This window comes from Cyanistes caeruleus, chromosome 3, assembly GCF_971803275.1.
Source record: "Cyanistes caeruleus chromosome 3, bCyaCae1.hap1.1, whole genome shotgun sequence".
NCBI classification, from domain to species: Eukaryota; Metazoa; Chordata; class Aves; order Passeriformes; family Paridae; genus Cyanistes; species Cyanistes caeruleus.
In genome coordinates, this window is record NC_141703.1 from 8,850,480 (window position 1) to 8,863,159 (window position 12,680).

At 41.4% G+C, this 12,680-nt stretch overlaps 1 protein-coding gene across 1 annotated transcript; it reads left to right on the top strand.

Moving 5' to 3' along the window:
• The first annotated feature begins 500 nt into the window (after nucleotides 1-500).
• Nucleotides 501-7,952, top strand: DYNLT3 (dynein light chain Tctex-type 3). Its single transcript, XM_023923488.2, has 5 exons — nucleotides 501-678; nucleotides 1,642-1,683; nucleotides 3,514-3,637; nucleotides 4,557-4,634; nucleotides 5,744-7,952. The coding sequence occupies exons 1-5, from the start codon at nucleotides 649-651 to the stop codon at nucleotides 5,818-5,820; spliced, it is 351 nt and encodes a 116-aa protein (XP_023779256.2). The 5' UTR covers nucleotides 501-648; the 3' UTR covers nucleotides 5,821-7,952.
• Nucleotides 7,953-12,680: the final 4,728 nt, after the last annotated feature.

Genomic DNA, 12,680 nt, shown 5'->3' on the forward strand with positions numbered 1-12,680 from the left:
AGTACCTCACCAGCCGCACAGTAAAGAATTTTTTCCTAATATCTGATCTAAACCTACACTCTCTGTTTGAAGCCATTCCTCCTTGTCCTGTCACTACATGCTCTGTAAATAATCTCGCCCCATCTTTCCTTTAGGATCTCTTCAGGGACTGGAAGGTCTCCCCAAAGTCTTCCCCTCTCCAGGCTGAACAATCCCAATTCTCTCATCCTTTCCTCCATCCCTCTGATAAACTTGGGGCCGCCTCTGGACCCGCTCCAACATATTCTAGTCCTAGCTGTGCTGGGGACCTTTCCGCTCCTCACGTCCCAGTCCTTGCTGTTCTGGGGACCTCTCCACTCCTTCCCTTCCCGGCTGGGCAGGGCCGCTCCCGGCCCCGGGGGAGCCCCGCCCGGCCCTGCCCTGCCCAGCCCTGCCGGGCCCCGCCCGCCCCTGCCCGGCTCTGCCCCGTCCGGCCCCTCCCGGCCCAGCCCTGCCCTGCCCCGCCCGCCCCTGCCCGGCCTCGTTCAGCCCCACCCGGGCCTGCCCGCCCCGCCCGGCTCTGCCCGCCCGGCCCAGCCCCACCCGGGCCTGCCCGCCCGGCGGAGGCGGAGCCGCGCAGGACTCTCCGCAGCCGCCGCTGCTGGAACCGCCGCCGCCCGCGCCGGGGCCATGGAGGAGTTTCACCCCCACAACGATGAGGTAGGGCCGCCGCCTCACCCGGCGCTGTGCCCGGGCCCGAGCGGCGCTGCCCGGGGCGGGCCGGGGCCGCGGGCTGGATGTTCCCTCCGGGAAGGAGCCGTGGCGCGGGCGCTGCCGTGGGGCTGTCAGACCGCGGCCATTTTTCCTGGGCAAAAACCCGGTTTCCCTGGGAAAATCCCCCGAAGTGCCAGGCCCGGTCAGTGCCGCGGGCTGGTCCCGCCTGCTCGAGCCGAGGAGCCGATCTCTCCCCGGGCGCCGCCTCAGGGCTCTGGGCACCAGTTTCCATTTAAAAATAAACCAAAACTCCAAGCAACTTGAACATTAATGCCCTTGAGGTTTTCTGCCCTTGCCTGAGTGTTTGGAGCTCAGGGCTGTGAAGAGGCGGGTGGCACAAGGGAACGTGCTGTGACTCCTTTGTGAGCCAAGCCAAGTGCCCATGAGCAGGAAGGAGTAGAAAATAGGAGGAATTAAAACCTACAAGCTTTTCCTGCGCTCGAGAAAGGTATTTGGATAAGGTAATGACTGTGCAAACCAGTCCTTCAGATATTAGGCTTGCAAAACTGTGTGTTGCCCTTGGGAAGCAAGGTGTAACCTGTGGGTTAGCAACTTTGTGACTCCAGTAAAAACACAGCTCTTAAGACCCAGATGAAAAAGTTTGTCGTTTAATTTTTCATGGAGAATATTCCAAACATGGACATAGTGGAATTTAATCTTTACAGGAAATGTAAAGTGAACCTGTTTCAAAGTTCACTGAGATCTGAGCTTTCTGCCCCCACTCAAACATCACTAGAAAAGCAATGCTAAATGACATTGTGGAGCTGAGGAAAAGAAGTAAGATTTTAAAATTATACTAACAGACTACAATACAAATAACTAGACATGAGGCCTGATCATTACCTGTTCCTTAAGCTATAATTTGTTTACTTTTCTGAGAGAAATAATAATAATTCACTTCTATTGCAGATGATCTTCAATGCTGATGAGGCCCACAACATTGTTAAGGAGGTAGGTTTTAGCTAACAACTGTATTTCAAAGAAATTCTTTACCATACCTTGCACAGTAGTGAAAGCAGTTATTTTCCTTGACCATCCCAGATAAATATAAAATTATTTATATTTAAATATAAAATAGAATTAATATTTATATAAAGACAGAGTTTAACTTGGACCTGCTTTAAGCTTCATCCAGTTGATGTCTTCAACTACCTAAAGAGGTAGTTGAAGATGAGAGGGGAGCCAGATTTGCAGTGGAAAGAGTCAGGGTGACAGTCACAAGCTTCAGGGGAAATTCACTCCAATTTATTTTTTCCCTTTATCCAGCTAGAGAGAAGCTAATCACTGGAGAGTTTTCAGGAATAGCTTGCAGAGTCTCCATCCTTAGATATTTTTAAAACTTGACTGGACAAGGCCTTGAGTTGAGCACTGTTATCAGACTTGGAAGTTAGCCTTGGCATGTATGGGAGGTTGCACTCTGTGAGCTCCTTGTTCTAGCTTTTAAAATACATTTCTTGCAGAGAAAGAACAGGATGAAAGTGAGTAGCCTGATAGTTTAAATTAAATACCTAGAAAGTGATTAATGAGGAGCCTGTTGCTCACAGATGCTCTCAGGTTTTGCAGAGAAATAGTGTTTTGAGACAGGGGTTTCTAAAGAGCCTCTGCAGGTCCTTTCCCACCTGCACTCTTTGAAGCTGCTCCAGTACACAACAGCAAGCTCTTGGATGTTAGATAAACAACAGTTCAGCTCTTTATGTAACTGTCCCTGCCTTGTAAAGCCATTAGGGTGTGACCCCATCTCCAGACACTGGGAGTAAAGCCAAGCCTCTGCCTCTGACTGGAAGCTTAACCAGAGCCAAGGACTCCAGCTCTGGGTACATTTCTGGAAGGACCAAAATCCCTGAGGTGTCTTGTCCCTGTTCTGTCTTTTATTGTGTTTTGTGACTGCTTGTTTCCACTGACTCCTTTGGCCAGCTTTGAACAGTGTGGTCAGAATTAACTGAGCTTTTCAAAATCTGGGGCACAGGTCTCTTACACAGCTTGTTAGTGGTGGATTAGTGCATGGGATACATCTTACTGAATCAGGAGAACACAGTTTTATTTCCCTTACCTTTTCCAGGTGTGTTTTTCTTAAGTGAATTCCTCAACTTTAAGAAGTATCTATCGGCACATAATTCTGAATTTCTCAGAAGCAGAGAATGCAATTTAAGAGTTACAGTTTGAGAGAAGGATTTTTGTTCAGTCATTTTAAGTTTAAGCATGTATTGGCCAATCTGTAGCTCTGGAGAATATCCAATTTTCAAGCAGTTCAGATGTTTCTTATGCTACAAGATATGACCTTGAGTATCTTCTCCATCTTTTAAGCAGGTGTGTGCATTTCACTATTGTCACTCTATCTCTGAAGGTTTTGGAATTTTGCTAATATGCTCTGAAAGGTTGGCCAGCCCAGACTGATATTGTTGATTTGAGCAGTGCCGTCCCCATTACAGCAGCTTCTGAAAGCCAAACTGGAGCTGCAGTCATTAGGAACAGTAGGATGTGTTAGGATGTTCACTGGTAAATAGATCCATTCACTTGGTATCCAAAGTATATGGCAAAGGCCTTTCCTGCAAGAGATGTTTAGTCAGAGCCTCATTTTTATACCTGTAATGTTGTGGTAAATATGTACTAAAACTGAATTTCCAAGAAGGGTCATTTACTTCCCATTCAGCAGCTGACACCTAATGAGCTGATTTAAAGTAACCTAACTACCAGAAAAAAATCCCTCAGATTATGCAAAACATTTTATAATTCTACATTTTGAAGTGCATTTACTGTAGCTATTTTACCCCTCTGTTCTAGTGCATTGAAAGTGTTTTGGGCAAGGCAGATTATAATCACAACAAAGTCAACCAATGGACTGCTGCTATAGTAGAACAGTCGCTGACCCATCTGGTGAAACTTGGGAAAACCTATAAGTACATTGGTAAGTACAAGCAGCTGTACTTGTAGCACAGGCAGTCACAATAAATAATTGCTGAAAGATTATGGGGAATGTTATAAACAGAACAGAGCAGGTACCTGAACTCTTCTGTTACACACGTTTTTATTAATACCTTTGGTAAAGCCGTGACAGTTTTACCTGGGCTGAGCATGCTGACAACACTTAACTCAGAAGATTACATGTTACATGGTCTCCTGATTGTTAAGCAACCTCAAGACAACTATATCAACCTTTAAGCATCAGTTCAGGGAAAAATCACTGTCTTTAATAAAATCTTCAATCAGATTAAGCCTTTAAATAGAAATATTTGGAAGACTCTGTATGCAGAGTCATGTCTCGTTATGTTTATGTGTATACGTGTGGAAGGAAAAGGATAAATAAGAAAGTTTAACCCATTTTAGTCCTTTTATGGAGTGTTGATGTAATAGCAAGTGTTTGCACTCTGTTGTTTTGAAAGTCTTGACTCAGGTTGTCGGTGGTTTTATGACCATTGCAGGTCAGTCTAGAAAAGCTGCACATTACTGGAGTGTGGCTTCAGAGAGGGGTCAACAAGTATTTTTGGGAAACAACTCTTAACAAGTGTGACTTCTGCTGTACCTGTGAGGACAGCACCTGCAATCCCATTCTGAGGGGCACAAGCCATATCTAAGTGGTTTAAATAATCCTATTAGCCAGTGTTTTGTTGGAGCTGTTGTCCTCGTGTGAGTAAAAATAATCATGAAATGAGTAACAAGTTCTTGAATAAAAATTCTGGGGCCAAAGGGGTTGTCAGAAAAGGTTTTGTCTTAGCTGAATGCCATGTGCCAGCTCTTTGAAAATGCAATACAGGCTCAATTTTGTAAATGCTGAATGATTCACCTCTTCTGATTGAATTCCCTGGTTTTATGACTGTACCTTGCAGTTACCTGTGCAGTGATGCAGAGGAGTGGAGCTGGTCTCCACACAGCAAGCTCATGCTTCTGGGATACCACAACTGATGGTAAGTTTCCCCATCCAAACAGAAAATTTGTAATAAGAGAAATGTTACTTCTTGCTCAGTTGTAGTAGTTGGGTTTAACACTTTTGGGAATGGCTGTGGCAGCAGTAATTTTGAGGATGAGGTGCTTGTGTACAACCCCACCAAAACATTATCAGACAGTGCCAGCATTAAGAGCGGTTGCTTTGGAAATTATGAGAAGCAGGAATAGAAATGCCTTTCATTGTGAGACAAGAGTCAAAACATTTAATCCTCTCAGCTGAAGAGGCAGAAAACATTGCTCACAGTAAATACATGTGGGTAGCCCTAAACATATCTGCCTGCTGTGAGGGGACAGCTACTTTGGAGGAGAAAAGAACTTAGTGAAAAATAGAAATAGTTTGTCTTAGAGTATGTGTTTCAGCTGTGTAACTATCAGCCAGTCTTTGGATGCATTGTATTGCTTCAAAATTAGTTCCAAATAGATTTTTTCCACAGGTCGAGAATATCACAGGGAAACAATATTTAAATAATTTGCTCTCTGTCACAGATTCAAAAAAGTCTTTCTAGAAGAGGGTGACAAGGTTTAAGTTTTAAACTGAGAGAGCCTCAAAAAGTCAACCAAGCTTAAACAGAAATCATAATATAAAGTTAGGTAAACAGCTTAATCTTTATGTTTCTTTTGAAACAAAAAAAGCAAATCAAAGCTGATGAATCAAAGCATTGATACAACAGAAGAGGGAGAACAAGAGAAAGTAAATACACTGGAATATATTTGATCCAGTCCCTTTTCTGATTTCTTGTCTGTCATGCCAGTTTCAGTATGGGAATTTCAAGGATTTTTGCAAATCCAGCTTTTAAAGAAAGATACTGGAGTGGTGCTTTCCTGTTAACTCTTAAGATTACAAGGCTCACATTAAGTAGCAAACAGTGTATAAGTTAATGAAAATGTTTTGAGGATTTTAGGTTTTTTTTATAATCAAGCTGATATACTACTATTTCCCTTAAATTAGAACTTAAATATTCATATTAATCTGTCACTTCAATAAAGTGACTATAGTAAAGACAATAGAATTCTATTTTAATTTTGTAATTAATTTAATTTTGTAATTTAATTTTGTAATCTCTTTTAGGAACCTGCACAGTGAGATGGGAAAACCGAACCATGAACTGCATTGTCAATGTGTTTGCTGTTGCTATTATCCTGTAGCTGACTGGAAGAGAAAAGAAGCAACACCGAAGCCTTTAAAATAGTAAATCATCCTAACATATGGCTAGATATTTCAAACTATTATTTGTTTCTGTATGAGGAGCATATAGAAGTTCTCTACAGAGAGCATACAGTCTAAGCCAGTTCTCATAGATTAGTTACCTGAAAGCTAGCAAAAGAAATTTAATATATATATTAAATGTCTGTATCTATCTGAAGAGAAAATTTTTGTAATTTAAATATTTAGAAGTATGTTGATGAGAAGTTGACACAAAGATAGTAGAATTTATGTCAAAGCTAATATCAAAGATACTTTATTCCAGAGGAACAAAACACATCAAAGAAATGTCAAAGGGCAAGCAAGACCTCTCAGGATTATGGTGCCTTTGGGAACAAATTATGAATACAATTCAGAGTGGATATACTGTAAACAATACTGGTTCTCCATGCTTGGTTAAACAGAGCAAACTCTCCCTTTGAATGCTGGTGCTTGTGAAATTGCATGAGCATTACTTTCTGGTCAAGCATGAATGTTTACATGGACACTAAATCCAGGTAAGCTTTTCCCCTGGAGGCAGAGGAGGACCTTGCTGGGACAGAGGTGAAATAAACCCAGTGCTAGCAGAATTCTAATTTGTCTTCAAATTAAGAGCATAATATTTGTTAGCAATTCAGGGAAACATGCTGGGGATCTGACACCAGCCCTTAATTCATCATTTATAAATCTGAAAACATTCTGAAGGTACTTAAATTTGATTTTATTCCATGATTACAGAATTTGTGGCAAGCACTTTATTGATTCCTCATGCAGTAGCCAGGAGCTAGGACAATATGACTGTACCCATCCTCCAAGTAGGATTAAAGTGATCAGTGAAGGCACACACATTTCCAGAGGCTCTTGTTAGCTTTGAAAGCATTTATCAAAGTAACATATCTGTTCTTTATAAGGGTTTCTCTTACGTTCTCTAAGTCTAGAATTGGATCTTAGTCCTGTGAAATATAAAACAGTTAAGTTTTCAGCACTAAGAATTCCCCTCCTTTAAGGACTTACGCAAATTCTTAACTTTGCTCATCTGATGAGTCTTAACTTGAAATATTCCACGTGGAAGAAAAGCATTTGCACACCTGCAAGTATTTGCTGGATTGGGGCCTACATTTTTCTTGATAAATGCACAAATTATATGATTAAGAGATGTATCAATACCAAAAATGCCTAAATGATTGCTGCCACTAAGTGGCAGCTGCATTAAGTTGTTTTTTCAGATGCTGCTTAAGGATAGGATTTTTTGTTTATACTGTATGTCTTTGTAAGAGACTGGTAACAGCCTAACAGTGCTGTAGGGCTGTTTTGAACTTTAAGAAATTAATATTAAAGTACTATTATGCAGTTTTGTTAGGTTTGGGTTGTTTTTCAGATAAATATTAGTTATACTATTGAAACAAGTGTCCTGTGCAAAGAGCAAGCTAAAGAATATTTTACTGCTTAAATTGTGTATATGTATAGCTAGTGTGACACTACAGAAGGAGCCCTGTGTATGTGTAGTTTACAGTACTGTTCAAAATATCTTGCTTTGCAGACAAATAAAATCCTGCTTTTACCGAAGTGCAAGTAAAATTAATACTGCATTTGCCAAAGGCAAGTGTTGTGTGAAGATGTGTATGTATGTTGTGCTGACCTTCAAATGTAGATTAATAATTAAGCATTATTTGGGTAAGGATAGAAATTTCAGAATTAGGTTCCAGCCTAAGAGCCAAATTGTGGAACTGACAAAAATACATTAGTTAACTCATATTTGGGATTGTGCAATGTGAAAAGATCTGTGGGGCAGCAGCTGGAAAAAGGTTCAGTATGATCAGTATGGTTAAAGAAGTGGGAGATTAGAAAAAGTGGTGGCTGTTGTGCCCCTGTCATAGGTATTGAGGTACAATGATCAGAAGAAATATTCACATAGCTGGTAATCTCATTTGATATTTTTGCTTTACTTGAAAACCAGATGCACTGAGTAAGACTATCAGTTTAATGAGGCTTGGTAAAGGTCCTCCTGCAGAAGAACCTTAGAAAATACAGCTTAATTATATGACTGTTTCACTTTTCTTTCTACCAAAAAAAATAAAGTTTTGCCTTAGTTGTATTTTTGCTTTGTGTTCTTGATCAATATAAAAAGTAACTGAGAAAAATATTCCTCTTCACTTGTCTACAATAGTGAGAACTTGGGAAATACATTGAGGATGCATTTTAGGGACAAGATCTTGTAGAAGTCCTGTTCCAAGCTTGGCCTAATTTCTTTCGCCTCTATTTCTCACACTTTTCCCCTATTGTGAATCTTGATGGTGCAAGTTAAAGCTTTTCTTTCTACAGAAAGATTATCATGAAACTCTGGGAAAAGTATTTTCATTCAGCATCATGTCCTAGTAAATTTAACTTGTTTTCCATCTTTCTTTTCCCCATCCACATCTGTGGGTACACAGAGCTACTTTTAACTCTCCTAACAAATGCTGAACATTATTATCTGCTTTTCCAAGTAGCTCATTCCAAGGGTCATTCTATGAATTGCAGATTATGAAAGCCCACATTTCACTGGTATTTTCTATCAATACATATTTTCTGTGTTGTGGCAGTCAGGGGTTTGAGTTGGGACAGAAGGGTTTGTATTAAGGTCCAGCCCATGTCTAGGGAGCTGCGTGTTCCCATCTATGATTTCATGATGAAAGACACCTGCTGTTCTTCCCACGCAGGTTTTGTTAATGTAAACAGAGAAGTGTGAAAGTAAGAGAGCAGATTTGTTACTTTCCTTCTTACTGCCTGCTGGGTGTCTGCCAGTGACTCGTTACCTTTCTGATGGCTGTGATCCCGTTGCGCTCGATCTGTGCCACCAGCAGCGAGTCTGGTGTGCTCAGTTCAGATTCATGCACTCTAAAGCACTCACAGAAGCCACTGAAATCCCAGGCCCTGTGGAGCTGGATGTGAATGCCAGCACACGGATATTTTAAACACACCATAAAAGGAACTATTAGCTCCTGGAAGCCTGTGTGCATCAGTTCAGTGGCTGCCATATAGATACAGACAAGGTTTGTTCTAATACAGAGAGCAGTTCCTATAATTAGCAATTCTTACCTGATTATTTGGGATGTGCCTTGCTGCCTCCTGTGCAGTCTGACCAGATCATTTTGTTCCCATTTAATTTGGAGGGGGATTTTTTAGCACAGTTATGGTGTTGATAAAAGCACAGAGCCAGTCTACATCCCCATCAGAATATCATGTGTGCTGCAGGACCTTCCCTGCTCAAAGCCAGCACCAGTTTGTCTCCCAGGGAGTATCAGCTCAGATTTATCCTGTAAATGCAGCAATAAACCCAGTTGTACCATGGCTCCAAAGCTGTGCAGTCACATTTATATTGTGCTGCCTGTGAGCTGCTCTGCCTGCTGGGTTTGTGCCAGGTAAAGGCTCTGTGGACATTGGTCACGTATGGAAAGGTTTCTCTCTCCCCCCTCCTCAAAGAAAGCTGCAGCCAAACACCACATGCCCACCCAGGGAGATTTTCAATTTTGATGAATCTAAATCATCATTGAGTAACTGGAGGTTTTATCTCCCATGTTCCACCAAGCATCTGTTTTCAGACACAGGAAACATATGTGGCAGCAGCTGTATTTGTTACATAAAAGTTTTCTAAAAAGAAACAGGGTCTTGCTAGAGTGACAGCTGCAAACACCCCTGAAACTCCCATCCAACATCTGATCTAAAACAACTTGAAAAGGGGAATAAGAGTCACAGAAACACCTCCCTGGTCATCATGGTTTGTGTCAGGCGCTTACCCTCATGCAAAGAAGCTGCTGTGGTGGCAGAGCACAAGTACTTGAAGCAAAAGAGATGGAAAGGCAAGTTTTGTAGTGACACTAACATTTTAAAATTTTAGTTTTACCATATAAGTAAATTAATAACAGAGTTTGTAATCTATGCTTATGAGGCTGCACAGCATAGGGACAACAGAGGTCAGTTTCAAAGCCAGCAAAATCCCCCATCCAGAGGGGAAGGTGGTGAGATGGACTTACCTGGCTCAGCTGCAACACATCCAAACTTCTTTCCAGTCAGCAGATTCTCTTCCTTATAGGCCTATATTGGTAATTAAAATAATTTCTGAACAGCACCTCCTAGAGTATGAAACATTATCATCCTAACTGCAAAACATCCACACATGTGTAATCACCTTAGAAGAAATCAAATGTTCTCTGCTCTATGATTTTGTAGCATTAACTGAAATTTTTGAGGCATCCATTATTCAGTGTTTATTCACATCTGGCTAGGTAAAATTAGAGGTTGGAAGAAAGGGGATGAGTGAAATTTAGCTCTTATTTGACAAAAAGTAGTATGATCTTTCTATGGAACTTTCATACACACACACACACACACACACATATATATATATATATATATAAATGTGTTCATCCCTTTTTATTTATCCATATTCCTAATGATTTTGAGTCAGAAAGAGACAATAATTTTCATTTAAAATTTTATCTCTTGTTTCTTATTTCCACTTCACCAATGTCTAGGTATCAAGACAAGGACTCCAACAGTGTTCATACAATCAAATATCCAAACAGAGATAATAAAATTAGCATTTAGATATTAGCCAGCAGAGGTGAGAGGGTGAGGTAACAGCAAGTTTGTGGCTGCCTTTACTGGTGGTCACAGCACTCTGCTTCAAGCAGTCATGATTTTATCTAACCTCTGTCAATAACTCTGGGGGTTTATTTTTTCTCTTGTTGGAGCTTCTACAGCAGCTGTTGAAAGTGGTCTGGTCAAATCTCACAAGAATCTACTACAGGGTTCCAAGTGAGGTCATTTGTTAGTCTGAAATATATTCATGACTAAGAACATCACAGATGAATGCTGTAATAGCTGTATAGTGTTCATATGAGTTAAATGTTTTAGGAAATTAATCTTAAACAGTAGGCACAGTTGTAGCTGGGTGGTCTGGTGATGTGAGCAAATTATAGTTGCCTGTTTCATGGCACTCATTACAGGTCCTCTGAGTTGAAAGTAGTAGTTGAAATTATTTTTTTGTAGGGGAAAAACTTTGCAAAAGCTGGCTTTAGAAAGGAAAGAATTGAGAAGCTTTAATTCAAAGTTTATATCTGGATCAGCTGAGGCTTAGGGATCAGAGCTTCCAAGCTTATATCTTTGTAGCATTGCTTTGACATCATAAGCAACTTAGGCAGTTGCCTTAGTGGTGTGTGTTTGTCTGTGCAAAGTTTATGCTTCGTTAGAGTAACAGCTGGAAAATGCATGTTTTCCAGTTTGGTCTCCATGGGTTGCTCCACACAAAGCAAACCCAGACCTCTCTGAACAGGCAGTTCTGCTGCTGCTGGTCCCAGGGACAGCTACAGCAGGAGAGCAGTGGGCTGGGGTGGCTGGTGTGGGGCCAGCCAAGGAGGAAATGCCCTGGCTGCAGGCTTAGAAGCCATGGTTATGGGAAGTAAGAGAAATTTGTTACACAACAGCCAGGGGCAGTTATGGTTGTGCCATTCCTCTTGAAACCCTTGTTTTCTGTGAAGTTGTCACAGCCTCCAGGAAACACAAGGCTGCCAAGTGCCTGTCTTTGCTGGCTGGCAGATACCCCACAGATGCTCTTCTTCTTTCCCCACTGGGAATTCCGGAGTCAGGGCCACAGCTGCAGCTGTGAGCTGGGTGTGACAGTCACCCACCCATCCTCTGACTTGGGCTGGTTTGGTATTATCTGTTGGGCCCAGTAAAAGTAAGTTTTTGTACTCATGCTTAACTACAGATGTAACATACTTTTTATATCAGCATTGCTACTATTTAAAATGCCGTCCCTTGAGAAGAGACACAGGACTGGCATCCATGTGTTAGATCACAAGGGTTATGATATCTATTGATACTGAAGAGATATCAGTGATTTAAATAAAAAGTTGGTGTTACCTACTGCCAACCTCCATGTACCCACTGCAGCTGGGCAAGGGGCTGTACAATCTCCTAAAGGCTTTCTCTTTTATAAGCCAAACTTGAAACTCAGAAAAGTGAAGCAGAGAGGCAGTGTGAAGGGGCAAAGGAAACACCAACAGCTGAAACAGAAACTGAAGAAAAAACTGAGCTTCCAATTTGCTTATTATTTTCCACACTCCAGCTCATAGAGCCAACCCTGACATGCATCTGAATTTACAAAACTTGGTCTCTATTCCTCCCTTTTTCGGTAATCTGTTTGCTCCCTCAGCTCCTGTTTCATTTCTTTAGGAAAACAGATGAAACAAATAAACCTAACTTGGAAACTGACCTTAAGCATTGCTCAAACTGTAGCCACTGGAATGTGTGTTTCTGGTTCTCCAGAGCAGTAGTAGCAGTAGTATTGTTATTCTCACAGTATTATTACTGCATCATCCAGAAGCACTAAGTTTGGAACAATGCCCAGCTGTGCTGGATGTTATTCAAACATAAAAGAAAATCCCAGCTACATTCTCAAGACCATTCAGTTTGACTTTGGAGAGAAAACTGAAATGGATGGACCCGAGAAGTCCTAGGAACACAAAAGGAGTATCAGGCATTCCAAACCCAGAGGTCCTAGGAAGGAATTTGAGGGCAGCAGTTGTCTCAAGATGAGGACAGAGATGACGTCTCTGAGGAAGGTAATTGCTGAACCTGTTAGTGCTGACTCTTGGGAGCAAAACAACTGAGGAGTGGGGACTTTCCTACCTAGAAACTTTACTCACAGCATTGAGAGTCACACCGAGCTAGAAGTCAGGCAGAAGAAAATTTAAGATGAAAATGGGAGAATCAACAACATTGTAAAATAATTTTTCAGGTATGCATGGAAGAGGAGAAAGTTTGGAAGTTGTATTAGCAA

Bases quoted from the DNA above. Each gene is read 5' to 3' on its own strand.
- DYNLT3 (XM_023923488.2), top strand. From the start codon at position 649: ATGGAGGAGTTTCACCCCCACAACGATGAG. The intron at 679-1,641 runs GTAGGGCCGCCG...CTTCTATTGCAG, and splicing joins TTCACCCCCACAACGATGAG to ATGATCTTCAATGCTGATGA. The intron at 3,638-4,556 runs GTAAGTACAAGC...TGTACCTTGCAG, and splicing joins GAAAACCTATAAGTACATTG to TTACCTGTGCAGTGATGCAG.